This window comes from Sebastes fasciatus, chromosome 8, assembly GCF_043250625.1.
Source record: "Sebastes fasciatus isolate fSebFas1 chromosome 8, fSebFas1.pri, whole genome shotgun sequence".
NCBI lineage: Eukaryota > Metazoa > Chordata > Actinopteri > Perciformes > Sebastidae > Sebastes > Sebastes fasciatus.
Window position 1 is genome coordinate 677,523 of NC_133802.1, and position 15,804 is coordinate 693,326.

General features: G+C 38.9%; 2 protein-coding genes across 2 annotated transcripts in view; one reads left to right on the top strand and one right to left on the bottom strand.

The window, feature by feature from the left end:
* LOC141772132 (solute carrier family 26 member 9-like) lies at positions 1-14,858 on the top strand. Its single transcript, XM_074642808.1, has 21 exons — positions 1-607; positions 1,616-1,742; positions 1,963-2,102; positions 5,025-5,135; positions 5,289-5,464; positions 5,571-5,735; positions 5,812-5,964; positions 7,089-7,171; positions 7,289-7,436; positions 7,518-7,631; positions 8,741-8,818; positions 8,914-9,009; positions 9,106-9,212; positions 9,303-9,372; positions 9,461-9,553; positions 9,641-9,781; positions 9,906-10,148; positions 12,201-12,255; positions 12,593-12,729; positions 14,521-14,580; positions 14,690-14,858. The coding sequence occupies exons 2-21, from the start codon at positions 1,618-1,620 to the stop codon at positions 14,699-14,701; spliced, it is 2,307 nt and encodes a 768-aa protein (XP_074498909.1). The 5' UTR covers positions 1-607; positions 1,616-1,617; the 3' UTR covers positions 14,702-14,858.
* tmdd1 (transmembrane and death domain 1) overlaps positions 9,573-15,804 on the bottom strand; it is a 33,506-nt gene continuing 27,274 nt past the window's right edge. The window contains exon 5 of the mRNA XM_074642816.1: positions 9,573-9,684. Coding sequence (XP_074498917.1) covers positions 9,617-9,684 — 68 coding nt within the window. The 3' untranslated portion in view covers positions 9,573-9,616. The remainder of the gene's footprint in view (positions 9,685-15,804) is intronic.

Sequence of the window (15,804 nt, forward strand, 5' to 3'; positions counted from 1 at the left end):
GCTTTCACAAACATAACAACTAAACACCCTTATCTTTGTACACTTCCCCATACACTTATGCTTAAATGTCCACACTATTTTCATCAGTGTGTCATATACTTCCCTACATGCTTTACCTTTATTTATTCTTTCCTAATGTCATCCAAAATTACTACCAAAAACACCAAAACATGCAGTGAGCCAACATGCAATGCATACACTTTCAGCAACCGTTCATCAACGCTCCACCCTCTTTCATCCTTCCCGGTGTTTACACACGCAATACTTAGACATACGGTACATGTATAGTGTACAGTACATCTACTCTGTTTTCAGACATTTTAAATTCAGAATTTCTAAAAATAAATGATCATCTTGTCACAGCATCTTCAGCACCCCGAGTCTGGAAATTTGAGTCTTGAAAAGTATGGAATTTTGAAATGGGAAATGTGAAGGAACAAATCAACAATTTAAATGATTCAGCTGTCCCTGTAATGGTTTTCAGTTTCTAAGCTCCACCCAGGAGGTGTAGAGGGTCTTTAGTAGTGTAGCTTGATAAGTAATCAAACAAGTGGAGAATACACACATCTGAGCCAAATGCCTGCAGACGTTGTGCTTCAACAATAAGGTACAGTGCTGTCATCTTTTCACACTTCTACATAAGCTAATACAGAATCAGAGCGTCTAAAGCGTCTTGACATTGAAATCAACGTGTACAATTCTAGAGGTCAGCTCATTACTTGCTGCTGTCATTTTGATTAATTTATCAATGACCTCATAATTCAATTCAATTCAATTTATTTTTATATAACGTCAAATCACAACAGAAGTTATCTCAAGAGGCTTCATATATAGAGCAGGTCTTAGACCGTACACCAGAGTTTAGAGACCCACAAGATCCACCAAGCGCGCTGTGGCCAGGAAAAACTCCAGAGTCTCTCTGCCAGGTCCTCATAAGAGGACAATGGCAGAGATTAAACGGAACAAAGACTTTTACCAGACACATATTGATGACTGAATAATTGAAGCTAATATGCACTGGATTCTCAACAGGTGTTCTTTTGTTAAATGGCAAGGAATCTCTTTGCAACTCTGTCTTTATATTCAGTTATTTATTCTTGAGCTTTAACCCTCCTCCTTAAACTTTGTTTTACAATAACAAGCACTTTTTTGCCTTCAGCGAATTAGATTTTCTTATAGAACATGGATTGTGGTAGACTTGTCAAATTTTTTTCTACAGTGCGCCGACTGTAAGACGCAGAGTGATCTTGTGCATATGCTATTATTTATTGAGCAAATATGTTAGCAGTCCAACTACCTGTTGGCTGATCCTTCACTCTTCAAGGTTAGATTAAGGCTGTGCACTTGAAATGTGCCACCTAAATGTAAAACAACAGAAGTGCAATCCTAAAGATCACCATGTGTCCATAACTGTATGAATATAATCCTCAAATTCTGTTTTTCTTTAAGGGTGAAAAATCAACTTGTTTAAAGCTGTAAAATTAAATTGATGAAACTTTGACTCAATTAATGACTATAGGAAACTAATTCCTCATGTAATTCCTCAAATTGCACCTTGAGGACGTAGCATAAGAGAGAGTTTCCTATGGTCTTCATGTATTTCAATATGCTATAGCCATGCACCGGGACCGCCCACGCTATGTGATTGACAGGCCGGCATATAACCTCCCGGACTTCGACAGAGAGTTTGACAAGAAGAGTCGACAATTCCCCGTCGGAGAGAAAGTGAAGAAACTCTTCAGGTACAGAATTGCAATCTCGCCACACAGACAACACAAACTACATGTCTTCCCATCACACAAACTCCTCTACCTCTGACAAGCTTTGTGTTGTGATCAGACAGTGGAGAGCCCTGTAGCTATGACTCAATATGAAGTTTAGACATGTGTTATGGACTTTTTCACAGTAACAACCAGAAAACCCGAGCTCTTCAAAGAGATTCCCCTTGTTTGTTTCTGTCAGATGCTCAGCTCTGAGACTGAAGGGCTTGTTATTCAGACATCTGCCTGTACTGAGCTGGCTCCCCAAGTACAAAGTGAAAGAGAACCTGCTGTGTGATGTCATCAGCGGGGTCAGCGCCGGCACCATTCAGGTTCCCCAAGGTCAGTTAGTACTCTGCTCTCTCTGATGCCTCTGTATAAACCCACTGACTGAACCTAGTTGCATCAGCAATGCTCCGGTATATAACATAGTTGGCCTCATGCAGCAACATTCACTTAACCTCATTTACTTTCTCTTAATTTTCTGTTAAGAGAAAAAATAAGAGAAGTCAACTCCAGATGCACCAAATGTTCTAATCCCTCCAAATCTACTCTTCCCCAGATGTAACCCAGATGTACTGAATGATGAACCCTACTTGATCATAAATTGGAGGCGTGTTGACGATGGTTCATTATTAGCATAGGTAACGCCCCTAAACACTATATAAGGGAAGGTATTAGCATAGGTAACGCCCCCTAAACACTATATAAGGGAAGGTATTAGCATAGGTAACGCCCCTAAACACTATATACGGGAAGGTATTAGCATAGGTAACGCCCCTAAACACTATATAAGGGAAGGTATTATTATAGGTAACGCCCCCTAAATACTATATAAGGGAAGGTATTATTATAGGTAAAGCCCTCTAAACACTATATAAGGGAAGGTATTAGCGTAGGTAACGCCCCCTAAACACTATATAAGGGAAGGTATTAGCGTAGGTAACGCCCCTAAACACTATATAAGGGAAGGTATTAGCATAGGTAACGCCCCTAAACACTATATAAGGGAAGGTATTAGCATAGGTAACGCCCCCTAAACACTATATAAGGGAAGGTATTAGCATAGGTAACGCCCCTAAACACTATATAAGGGAAGGTATTAGCATAGGTAACGCCCCTAAACACTATATAAGGGAAGGTATTAGCATAGGTAACGCCCCTAAACACTATATAAGGGAAGGTATTAGCATAGGTAACGCCCCCTAAACACTATATAAGGGAAGGTATTATTATAGGTAACGCCCCTAAACACTATATAAGGGAAGGTATTAGCGTAGGTAACGCCCCTAAACACTATATAAGGGAAGGTATTATTATAGGTAACGCCCCCTAAATACTATATAAGGGAAGGTATTATTATAGGTAAAGCCCCCTAAACACTATATAAGGGAAGGTATTATTATAGGTAACGCCCCCTAAATACTATATAAGGGAAGGTATTATTATAGGTAACGCCCCCTAAACACTATATAAGGGAAGGTATTATTATAGGTAAAGCCCTCTAAACACTATATAAGGGAAGGTATTAGCATAGGTAACGCCCCTAAACACTATATAAGGGAAGGTATTAGCATAGGTAACGCCCCCTAAACACTATATAAGGGAAGGTATTATTATAGGTAACGCACTCTAAACACTATATAAGGGAAGGTATTATTATAGTAACGCCCCCTAAATACTATATAAGGGAAGGTATTATTATAGGTAACGCCCCCTAAACACTATATAAGGGAAGGTATTATTATAGGTAAAGCCCCCTAAACACTATATAAGGGAAGGTATTAGCATAGGTAACGCCCTCTAAACACTATATAAGGGAAGGTATTATTATAGGTAAAGCCCTCTAAACACTATATAAGGGAAGGTATTATTATAGGTAAAGCCCTCTAAACACTATATAAGGGAAGCTATTATTATAGGTAAAGCCCTCTAAACACTGTATAAGGGAAGGTATTATTATAGGTAAAGCCCTCTAAACACTGTATAAGGGAAGGTATTGTGCTGTGTGCAAATACTCACATGCTCAAGAATTGGAGAGATGCCACCAAAATGCTGTTAGAAGAACAAGGATTTCACCTTCATTTTACCAGGAGTCCCATTGGGATCAGAAATCTCTTTTACAAGAGGGACCTGGCCAAGGTGGCAGCCGTACAAAATCACAACACAATAAAATACAACATATACAACATGATATACATTAATTCACGTAAAACAGAGGAACAACTGTTTAACCAACAACAACCACATGCCTCTATCACCACATTTGATATGATGCCCTTGAATTCAATGCATGCATTAATGCATTTGCACTATGGAGGGAGCATGCATATAAATGACAGTGCCATTTGTTATGGTGTTATTTTCAAGCAGAAACTCTTTTAACTGTACATTTTCCTGGGATTCAAAGATCTTAGCGAGGATTGAGAGTTTGGTCAACTATGTCATACTAGCTTGTTGTGATGAAGGCTAAATAATTTAACATCATTTTGGTGAGGAAAAACTGTCATGGCCATTTTCAAAGGCGTCCCTTGACCTCTGACCTCCAGATCAGTGAATGTAAATGGGTTCTATGGGTACCCACGAGTCTCCCCTTTACAGACATGCCCACTTTATGATAATCACATGCAGTTTGGGGCAAATCATAGTCAAGTCAGCACACTGACACACTGGCAGCTGTTGTTGCCTGTTGGGCTGCAGTTTGCCATGTTATGATTGGAGCATATTTTTTATGCTAAATGCAGTACCTGTGAGGGTTTCTGGATCAATATCTGTCATTGTTTTGTGTTGTTTATTGATTTCCAATAATAAATATATACATACATTTGCATAAAGCAGCATATTTGCTCACTCCCATGAGTATTAAATACAAATCTTCCTTAAAGTACATTTTGAACAGAATAAAGATGTGCAATTAATTTGCAATTAATCGTGATTAACTACGGATAATCATGCGATTAATTGATTAAATATTTTAATCAATTGACAGCCCTATTACTTACTTATTATCAACTAAGATGTTTTTTTCTTATCTTGCTCTCGACCGCTCGTAAAATGTTCTCTTACCTAAGAGAAGAGCAAAAATAGGAAAACATTGGTAAATCAAAGGGTACTAACAAAATAAAAACAAATGATGGATACGAACAAAAATAAGTGGAAATTTGTTCTTATATCGCTTCCTGCATGAGGCCCATAGTGTTTGTCATTTTCTATATGTTGTCATGATTTGTGTGACAGTTATTAATATGTTTCTGTTCTTTCCAGGGATGGCATTTGCCCTCCTGGCAAACCTCCCTCCTGTCAACGGCCTCTATTCCTCTTTCTTCCCCCTCATCCCATATTTCTTCATGGGCACTGCTCACCAGATGGTCCCAGGTAAATCAGAGTGATTTATCTACAATGATTTCATATGATGACAGTGAGAAATTGCCAGAGCTGCACAGTGCAGATCAGCTGCACTCAGCCTGAATCTGCCAGTTTGCAGTATGGCAGAGAAAATAGAAGTGACACACTGCTCTCTATGTCTAGGTACGTTTGCTGTCCTCAGCATTATGGTGGGAATGGTGTGTCTCAGGCTGGCCCCAGAGTCGAACTTCAGTCATTTCAATGCCACTCTTAATGCTACAATAGTGAACACAGAGCTGATGAATGAGGTCCGTCTGGGAATATCTGGAACCCTGGCCTGTCTCACTGCCATCATACAGGTATGCGGCACTAAAAGCTCCGTCTTTTAACATGAACGTTTGATAGAAATGTGAGGTACAGTTTCATGTAAAAGTGACACATTGATAACTATTTATGTCTGTACAGATTGGCCTTGGCTTCATGCAGTTTGGATTTGTAGCCGTCTATCTGTCAGAATCCTTTGTCAGAGGCTTCATGACGGCTGCAGGATTGCAGATCCTCATCTCAGTGCTCAAGTACATCTTTGGCATCCAAGTGCCACCTTATAGTGGTCCGCTGGCCGTTGTATATGTAAGTGATTCCTCATATTGGGGTCAAAAGACTTTGATTCGTCATTAAAAGATGTAATTTTAATTCTTTCTCACAGACTCTTGTGGATATTATACGTGGCCTTCCTGATACCAACATAGCATCGTTAGTATTTGCTCTGGTCAGCAGCATCATTCTGATTGTGGTGAAGGAGCTGAGTGCACGCTACCGCCACAAGCTGCCCTTCCCCATTCCTATGGAGATCATAATTGTAAGTAACTTATAGTTAGTCATTTCTCTGAGAACACAAAAGTGCACTTCTCTGATTTTTGTTTAATTTCATCAACCTGTTATTTTCTGTGGAGGACCTGCCAAAATCAAAAATAAATGACTTGATAAATAAATAAATAAATATGTCATTAAATGTAGAAAAACATATTAAAAATAAATGTAGCTATTAATTGATAAAGTGCTACATAAATTTATATTTCTGTTTTAATTTACTTCTTTATTTATTTATCTTTGTATTAATTCCCTTATTTATTTACTCTTCTGTTTAAAGGGACTGTTTGTAAGAATCAGAAATTGCTTGTTAACAGCGACACCTGTGGCCGCTAAGTCAACGAAAGTCAGCGTCGGGCTTGCGCTTGTGCTCGCGCTCATGCTCGCTCTAAATAGACATGAGCGAGCATCGCTCAAAACAGTGAGGCGACACATGTATGTGTGTGTTATCGCATGGGACACCGACCCGGATTGATTTATACGTGTAAGAAGTTACAAACAGTACCTTTAAGTTTTACCCTTTTATTTATTTATGTATTTATTTTAATTTTTTACATTGATTTATTCATTTTTGTTTTTATGTATTTATTTATTTATTATTTATTTATTTTTAAATGTATTTATTTATTTATGCACAGTTTCCCCTTTGCATTTCACCCCTTATTTATTTCCCCAAACTTATTTATTTCTGTATTCTTTTCTCTATACATTTCTTTACACATGTCTTTTTACTTTTCTTTATGCATTTCTCCCTCATTATGCAAATGAGGAGGCTGTCACACAAACATATGCTAGCTAGCAAGCTAGCTAGTTAACGGTGTCTGCTTCTGCTTATCAACTCAATTAATACAAAGATAAATAAATAAATAAGAAAATTAAAACAGAAATATCAATTTATGTCACATTTGATCAATTAATTAATGGCTACATTTAATTTTAATATTATTTTTTACTACATTTAATGACATTTATTTAGTTATCAAATCATGTATTTATTTATTCATTGCTTTTTTGATTTTGGCAGGTTCAATCCTCCATCATTTTCTAGATATATGACAAATATACAGTATAAGGACGATAGTGGTGATTGATCCCTATTCCTGTTCTACACAGGTTGTGGTGGCCACAGCCATATCAGGCCCTCTGCATCTTCCTGAGATCTATCACATGGACATAGTTGGAGAAATTCCTTTGGGGTAAAGCATACATCAACATACTTAGAATCATTGGTTGCTTCTTTACTTAAAATGACTCATGCAACTAATTTTTTCACTGTTCAATTTAGATGTAATTCTTGTCTCTATATTTTCCAGATTCCCAGCACCAATCCTGCCAACAGTGAGTCAGTGGGACGACATGTTGAGCACAGCTTTCTCCCTTGCAATCGTGGGGTATGTCATCAACCTGGCTATGGGCAGAACACTGGCAGCCGAGCACGGCTACGACGTGGATCCAAACCAGGTAGAAAAAAGGCATATTTTTTACAAGCTCAAAATGTGTATTTTATTCAATTCTGTAAATACAACATGTGTGTCTGTGCAGGAAATGTTGGCTCTTGGCTGCAGCAATTTCCTTGGGTCCTTCTTTAAGATCCATGTGATCTGCTGTGCTCTGTCTGTAACCCTGGCTGTGGCCAGCGCCGGTGGAACATCACAGGTGAGTGCTGCGTTACCACTCCAAGGTACTATAACTGCAGTGGTAGAAGAAGTACTGAGATCTTTTACTTTAGTAGAAGTAGTAATGATGAAGAAATACTCTGTTAAAAGTAAAAGTCCTGCATTCAAAATTTTACTTAAAGCTGCAAATATGGATCAAGATTCTGTTACTGTAATGCCTATTTCTCGCCTCAAATGTTTTCAGAAACATGTTTTAGTGTACTAAGCATTACAGTAACAGAATATTGATTCATAATTGATTAGTGCTGCCTAGAGTTTCGTACGCAATGATTGACAGCTGCTGTAGAGACTGCTTGGCTCTAGTAGGTTGTTTTTCTTCAGCGCTGTGAAATCTTGCAAGTGCCATCAGAAGTACTTGGAGGACACAGGATTCTTTTTCAGATTATTTATCAGGATATAGTGACAATTGTATTACTTTTCTTTTATCATATATGCTCAAAGTGATCAACTACAGCTTTAAGTAAAAGTACAAAAGTATTGGCATCAAAATGTACTTAAAGTACCAAAAGTAAAAGTCCTCAATATGCAGAACGGCCCATTTCAGAATGATATATATATTATATTATATTATATTATATTATATTATATTATATGATATTATTGGATTATATTTATTGATGCATTAATATGTACATTATTTTAATGTTGAAGCTGATAAATGTGGGGCTTTTTTTTAACTATATACCCTGCTGGGTAGCAGTCAAGTCTTATCTTTATCCATAACACATACATCCATACAATACATCATAAAATTATATTTTGTATTATTAGTCTGAAGCTGAAGCTAACTAATAATTAAAGTTATCAAATAAATGTAGTGGAGTAAAAATTACAATATTTGTCTCCAAAATGTAGTTTAGTAGAAATATAAAGTACCATAAAATGAAAATACTAATGTAAAGTACAAATACCTCAAAATGTAACTTAAGTACAGTACTAAATGTACTTGGTTACTTTCCACCACTGTATAATTATTGTGTGTAATGCATGAAGTGCCATGTCATGAATGTCAAAAATAGTATGTACTATAAGAAAACAACAGCTCAAATTGCTAACCTCTACTGCACCTCTGTTGCTGCCCTCTCGTAGTTTGCCAGTCTGTGTGTGATGCTGGTCGTAATGGTTACCATGCTTGCATTGGGAGCCTTCCTGAAACCACTTCCAAAAGTAGGTGGACATGGGAGTATCATACTTGAAAAATGAGACAAAACATTTAAGTAGAGGTAAGAGAATGATTCCCTGTGTAATCTTGGTTTCCCCAGTCAGTTCTTGGAGCCTTGATTGCAGTGAACCTGAAGAACACGCTCCTACAGCTCTACGATCCCTACTACTTATGGAAGAAGAGCAAATTGGACTGCGTAAGTCGAAGCCTGCAAGTCTGCAATATTGCAGAACAATGTGATGTCTTTTTTTCCTCCATATTTGATCTTAATCTATTGTTCTTTCTCTTCCAGTGTGTGTGGGTTGTGTCATTCTTGGCCACATTCTTTCTCAGCTTGCCTTATGGAGTTGCGATCGGAGTGGGCTTTTCTATCCTGGTAGTGATATTCAAGACACAGTTGTGAGTAAGCGCTCTGTTTTAAAAAAGGACAATGCAGCAGAGTGTAAAGTGTTAATTAATGTATTACTCATTATATTAATGTGTTCCTAGTCGTAACGGTTCTGCAATGGCTCAGATTATGGATACAGATATCTACAAAAACCCAAAGGTGTACAGTAAGGTATGAGAACTAAGTATTTGTGTATATTCTTGTTGTGACACATAATATAAGGGTAATTGCATCTAATCTTTTCGCAATAACTCCACAGGTCATGGCAATAACAGGTGTGAAAATAGTGAACTATTGCTCACCACTTTATTTTGCAAATGCTGAACTATTTCGCCAGAGGGTCATCAAAAAGGTACAGTGAAAAAAATGACCTCTTTGCTGTCACTCGAGGTTAGCCAGGTTAATGTGGAGGTGTTTACATAGGCATGTTTGTGTCTAGACCAAGCTGGACCCTGGCAAACTGATCCTGGCCAGGCGGAAGTTCTTAGAGAAAGAACAGAAGGAAAAAGTGAAAGAGGAGAAGAAGGACAATGAGACCAGAAGGAGGAAACCCAGCTCTTTGGCTAACATGAAGGCTCAGGTGGATATATGATACACGACACATAGATGTTTGACCTAACAGCTGATATTTTCATAGATTTTCTGAAAATACAACATGTGACCTTTTCTGTCCACCTCTCTCTATGTATTTCCTCTAAATCTAGACCATATCTCAGCTTGAACTTCAGAATGACTTTGATATGAACGAGGTCAGTGCCAACAAAGCTGAACCTCCCATCAGCTATGTCAACTTCAACCATGGTGACATTGAGCTGGGCGAGCAGGCGTCTGACCAAGAGTCACCCAGTCCCACACTGGAATCCCAGCCCATGCCCTTCCACACCCTCATCCTCGACTTGGCAGGGGTCTGCTTCATCGACCTAATGGGCATCAAAGTATTGCTAAAGGTTAAAAGCTTGTTTGCAATACTAGATTCACTTAAAACAAATGGTTCTATATTGAACCTTTTTAAGTCATAGTTTTGTACATTCAGTATGCAGTATTATACTTATATTATATACTCTAAAAGGTTCAATAACAAGCATATTAGAGGGTTCATTCAAAAGAATCTTTGAGGTTCTTTGTAAGCACAAAAGGTTCTTTAGATCACAGAAAAAGTTTCCATTTAAAGAGGAACTGCACGCTATACGATATCCAGAGCATTAATTAGAAGCAAACAACTATTTGCTATGTAAAGATATCGAGGAGTAATGTCTACCTGAGCAGAGAATGAAGTCGCTCTCCCTCTGTCTGCGTTGTAATCCGAGCTTCTCCATGCTTTGTTTACATAGCCGGGCTGGCCGCACGTGCCTTTTAGTGCATGTTAGTGCCAAGCCCCCAGGAAGAGCGCCAGGCTTTGAAGCAAATTTTCGTAGTGGCCAAACAGCGGTACTACAACTTCTGTGTCCATCACATTATGACATTGGGCCCAAAAAGACTTTTCCCCAAAGACATACATTGGGAAAGAGACGTCTGTAATTTGGTGGGTAATTTTTTTGAGGTAAATCAACTTCCCATTATGAACACTTGATTAGCACTTATTATGCACTGATAGCCGAATCCAGAGTTATTTCCCTTCCTCCTTTCATGTGAATGAGCCCCAGTCCGAGGCTAGACCGAGGCCTGGGAGGCGGAGTTAAAGGAAAACACTAGTGCGCCTGCTCTATGGGCCAAATGGATGCGGAACATCGCCGGATGATCCGGATAATTTTATCATTCAGCACTTGAGCCATTTTGCCTTCTTGCGCCACTGAGCAACTCTCATAGGAATGAACGGAAGCCCGCCAACAACGCTGTATCCAATTCTCTTTATACATTCATGGTTAGTGCATGTGAGCATGCCCCACTGGCTAACTCATGGCTGCCGCTCTGCACTGCGCTTATAACTGATAATGCAGAGGGCGACGGTGTGGAAGCGTAGGGCCTAGCCTCTTGTTACCCCCCAGGTTAACACAGTTAGCTCTGTCAGCACTGTTGCCATGGTTTGCAATGTTAGCGCTGTTAGCACCATTAGCTTCGAGCCACCGGCTCAGCCTTCGCCATGTTGAGAGCTGTGTGGAGGCAATAGAAATGCTCTGAATTTTGCGCTTAGTACCTTTAAACTTATTTTTGGAACTGTAAACTAAATGATATGACTACTGTGATGAAAAACATTAATTCTGGTGTTAATATTCTCAACACACCATCTAGGCTACTGTTTTAAATCAGCCCTGAACTTAGCCAGGCCAATAGAGTTGACCAGTTGGGACTAATCTACATCATGAAACATTACGTTTCCACTCAGAGACTGCCCCCAATCTCAGCCCTTCGCTCACTTTTTTAACCTTTTTCAAAATTATGGCTAATGTTAGCTACCATAATTAGCTCAGCTACTCTCTTGAAATATAAAAGCTTTTATAAAAACTGCAAGAAGACATACTTGTGGAGCCGTTATACATTAGTAATTAGTAATACATGAATAACCTAGCTTATTTAAATTGTGTTAACATTACAGGAAACTTTAAATTTTCAGTAGATGGTTAATATTAGCTAGAATTGACAAGCTAGCCACTAGTCTTAACTGATATTTAACTGACATTTAAGTTAGCTGACACAAGCACAATCAGAGCATAATTCAACAGTTGAAATGTTCATACTAAAGAAACACAGACAGTTGAAATCTGAGAGAATCGTCTAAATAAAACAGAGCTACTAACCTGGATTAGGCCAAATTGTGTTACTGCAGAGCGCCTCAACACAGTCTGTCTGCAAGTCAAACAACCCCTGAAACATAAAAGGTTCTAATTTCTGTACAAATCGATTGAACCTTTTTGTGACAAAAAGTTCTGTTATTTGTGAGATTGAACCCTGGCGTTCCTTACTGAACCTTCTTATGAGAGAACGTTTAAGTATGGGTGTATACAATCATAGTTATTTCAACATGTCCATGAACAGTCTCCCTTCCTTTATTTCCCTCACAGATGAACTCAAGCTACGCGATGCTGGGCATTAAACTATACCTGTGTAATGTTCAAGGTAAAACCTTAAATGTCTTAAGTGCATTTCACACCCGTTGGCATAGAAACAGACCTAGTCATTCATTCAACATTAAGTCCATATTTAGTCTTTGAAGGACACTGGTAGAAATGAGTGTACAATTGTAAATTAAATAAAAAAAGAGATTAAATGTCTGAACACTTGTCGGGAGCATGTGACTTCCATTTCCTAATGAGATAAAGATATATTGGTGATACCGGTAATTTGTTCTTCTCTTGGCTTTTATTTCTCTTTAAATACCACATGAACGTCACAGCAAAATCACTTGTTTTGCTCTATTTACGTCCTTGTGTGTTTGTTGTCTTGCCGCCTGCAGCCCAGGTGTATGAAGAACTGGAGGTTGGAGGAGCGTTTGATGACGGCAATATTTCCCGCAGTAATCTCTTTCTTTCTATCCACGATGCCATTGTGTTTGCTCAGCAGACCTCTGGAGAGAGGCAAGTCTCCCCAAAGGTAGGCTCCCCACTGTATGAAATAACCGTATCATACAAATCCTTTTCATAACATCACATACAAACACCTGCTGTTCACAGGTCCTAAGGTTAGGGATATAGGCAGAGATTAAGACGAGTAGAAAAGAAGGATTTCTTTTCTAAGTAACAAATTCCTCTTTTTAGCACAGCTTTTGTCACCTTATCTGGTTCAATAAGGGTAAACAGAAATATCACACAGGTTTTTGAGACACACTAAGTGCCACAGCAAACAAAGTTGTAAATTAGGCCAAGGTCATGCTGCATATTGCGTGTATGCTGTGTGCCTGATTTTGTCTTCTCTTACTGCCTGATAAGCATAGGTAACTTTTTAAAGCTAGGGTTGGTAATGTTGAGAAACTAACAAGAGAACACTAGATTTGAAAAATGATCAAACCGAAAAACCCAGCCCAGAAAGGCACCAAGTCGGCAACACTGACAGTCCGTCCCTTCAGGCCTCCCTCCAAAGACACTCCCCCAAAATTATCATTATGAACATAACATGGCTATTGTTAGTACTCACCGCTGTCAACATAGCAGCTTGTCGAAGACTTCGGTTACGGTTAATAAGTGCACGGCAGAGTGCTATGAGGGGTGGAAGGAACAAAAATGAATTGATAAAAATGGAGGTGATGAAAATGGATGGGAATTGAAAAAAGGAGTGATAAATTATCAAGTGATTTGATTCATTTATAGCCGATTTGACAAACAGTCGTGATATGATGAAAACAGCCATGTTTCATAATTTTCCCTGTCTTACATTCATCATTCACAACACAAAATTTCCATTTATCATTTAAGGAAAGTGGCCTCAGCGGTGGAAGTAACAAAATATAATTGAAGACAAGGGAAGTGATGAAAATGCGTATGAATTGAAAATGGTAGTAATGAAAATGTATGTGAATTGAAAAATAGTGATATTTATTGATTACACTTGATAACACTTGATAATTTATCACTCCATTTTTCATTTCACATTAATTTTTACAGCTTAATTTTTCAATTTACATGCATTTTCATCACCTCCGTTTTTATCAATTCATTTTTGTTGCTTCAACCCCTCAGAGTACACGCAGGCAGGCAGGCAGGCAGGCAGGCAGGCAGGCAGGCAGGCAGGCAGGCAGGCAGGCAGGCAGGCAGGCAGGCAGGCAGGCAGGCAGGCAGGCAGGCAGACAGGCAGGCAGACAGGCAGACAGGCAGGCAGCCCGCCCAATCATTTCATTCGGGCCAAATGAAATGATTGGACGGGCTTATTTCAGTCCTGCAACAGCCACAGATGCCAGATTTTATTTCTTTTTTTGTTAGAGCATTTTAGTTATTGATTTCTGTCTGGATGTAAAGAGAATTTCAACAAATTAACAAAAACTATTTTTGAAGAACATTACCAACCCTAGCTTTAAGCATTTATTTTTCAGCCGGATTAAAAACACAGGTTATATGGATAACAATGTTGCAAAATTGCCCATCTCCAATTCACAATTTATTAAAAGACGTTATGTACTGTGTGTTGCCAGTCTCAACTGTCAAAAAAAAACCTTGAAATAAAGTCTCTCTAAAAACTGGTGGATACTCAGAATGATTTAAATGTGTTATTTTTTATCATATTGTAACCTTCTAGTGTGTGATTACTTTAAAGATCACTTTAGAGCTACTTTAGCCAAAGTTTACCTGTAACATCTGTATGTCTTCTACTACTACCAACATTATTGTTGTAAGTGATTTTAGTGCTTGACTGTTTGACTTTAAATATGTACATTCATTTTGTTGGCTGCAGGCAGAGAGAGCGAGACAGGAACTTGCCTTTAACATTAATGAGGAGAAGGATCTGGAGCAGGTATGCACTAGTTTGCCCATACAAGCTACACAATTACAATATCACCCTACTTACTTTTATCCACCATGAAGCCTTTACTCTACATCTAAGAGTAGTTTTACTTTCGCAGGAAATGTTTTGAGCACCGATTGTTGCAGTGAAGATGAGCAGAAGAAACATGCCGAAAAACGGTTATCTTCAATGTCAGTAATTATGGAAATGTATTGTTGCCAAAATGCTTTCTGTGCTTGATGTTGTATCCCTTTGCTGATTATCGAAATAAAATGTTTTACTTTGTGGTTGGGCTGAGTAATACTTGACTCCACTGACAGGGGGTGGTACATACCAGCACAAGAGACCCCAATAACAAGTAAGCGCTGGGCAGATAATGAGGGGAACTCTGAGGCTCAGTTCGCCCACCCCTCACAATAACTGTGGAGTGAACCTGCTGACTGCACATACAGAAGTGTTCCTGTAATTAACTGAGAGTGTGCACGGCCACAGCTGTGTGGTACAGCCAGCTGAGCAGTCTGTCCCCGAGGAGGCGAGACACTGAGAAAGGCTAAACACAAATGAAAGCAGGAATACATTAGCAGTTTCGTGACTTCGTTGTCTTGCATCATCCTCCATCAGGCGGAATAACAACTAAATGCACTTCTAATTGTTGCCAGTTTCATCGGTAGAGTGACTGTAACAAAGAGAAATATATGTGGGCCGACTACCTTGTGTTTGTGTAGCAGGTGCTTAAAGGCATGTGGTGTCTAGCCTCGCAGCAGGCTGACAGCGGTGTTGGTATGCTTGTGATGCATGAATGGATTTATGAAGCTATTAAGAAATCATCCTAAGGTATCCTGGCACACATCTGCTCCCTCTGCTCTCCTTCTTCTCTGCATCAAATTGGCACCACAAGTGATTACAAGGTTTCTTTGGCCATCAGCTTTAATTTGGAGCTCTGGGAAAGTCTCTCATCACTTAATGTGTGTGTGTGTGTGTGTGTGTGTGTGTGTGTTTCATGCCCTCAACTGCAGCTCATCCTTTTCTTTCTTTTCTCCCTCATTGTTTTGAGACTGTCTGTCGAAGCCCTTTGCTGCTTTGGTCTGATTGAATTCATTGGTATTTTAGGGAAATATTCAGATTAAAAGAATTTAGTTTGACCATCGTTTTTCACATGGTTATGAGCCATTATGTCACTCTGTACCGCCTCTCTTGTCTTTAAATGTTTGAATGTACATGTATAGAGAACTT

Excerpts from the sequence above, each read along its gene's own strand:
- LOC141772132 (XM_074642808.1), top strand. The coding sequence starts at position 1,618 with ATGCACCGGGACCGCCCACGCTATGTGATTGACAGGCCGGCATATAAC. Across the intron at positions 2,103-5,024 it reads CACCATTCAGGTTCCCCAAG|GGATGGCATTTGCCCTCCTG; the intron begins GTCAGTTAGTAC and ends TGTTCTTTCCAG. Across the intron at positions 7,437-7,517 it reads ACGACGTGGATCCAAACCAG|GAAATGTTGGCTCTTGGCTG; the intron begins GTAGAAAAAAGG and ends GTGTCTGTGCAG.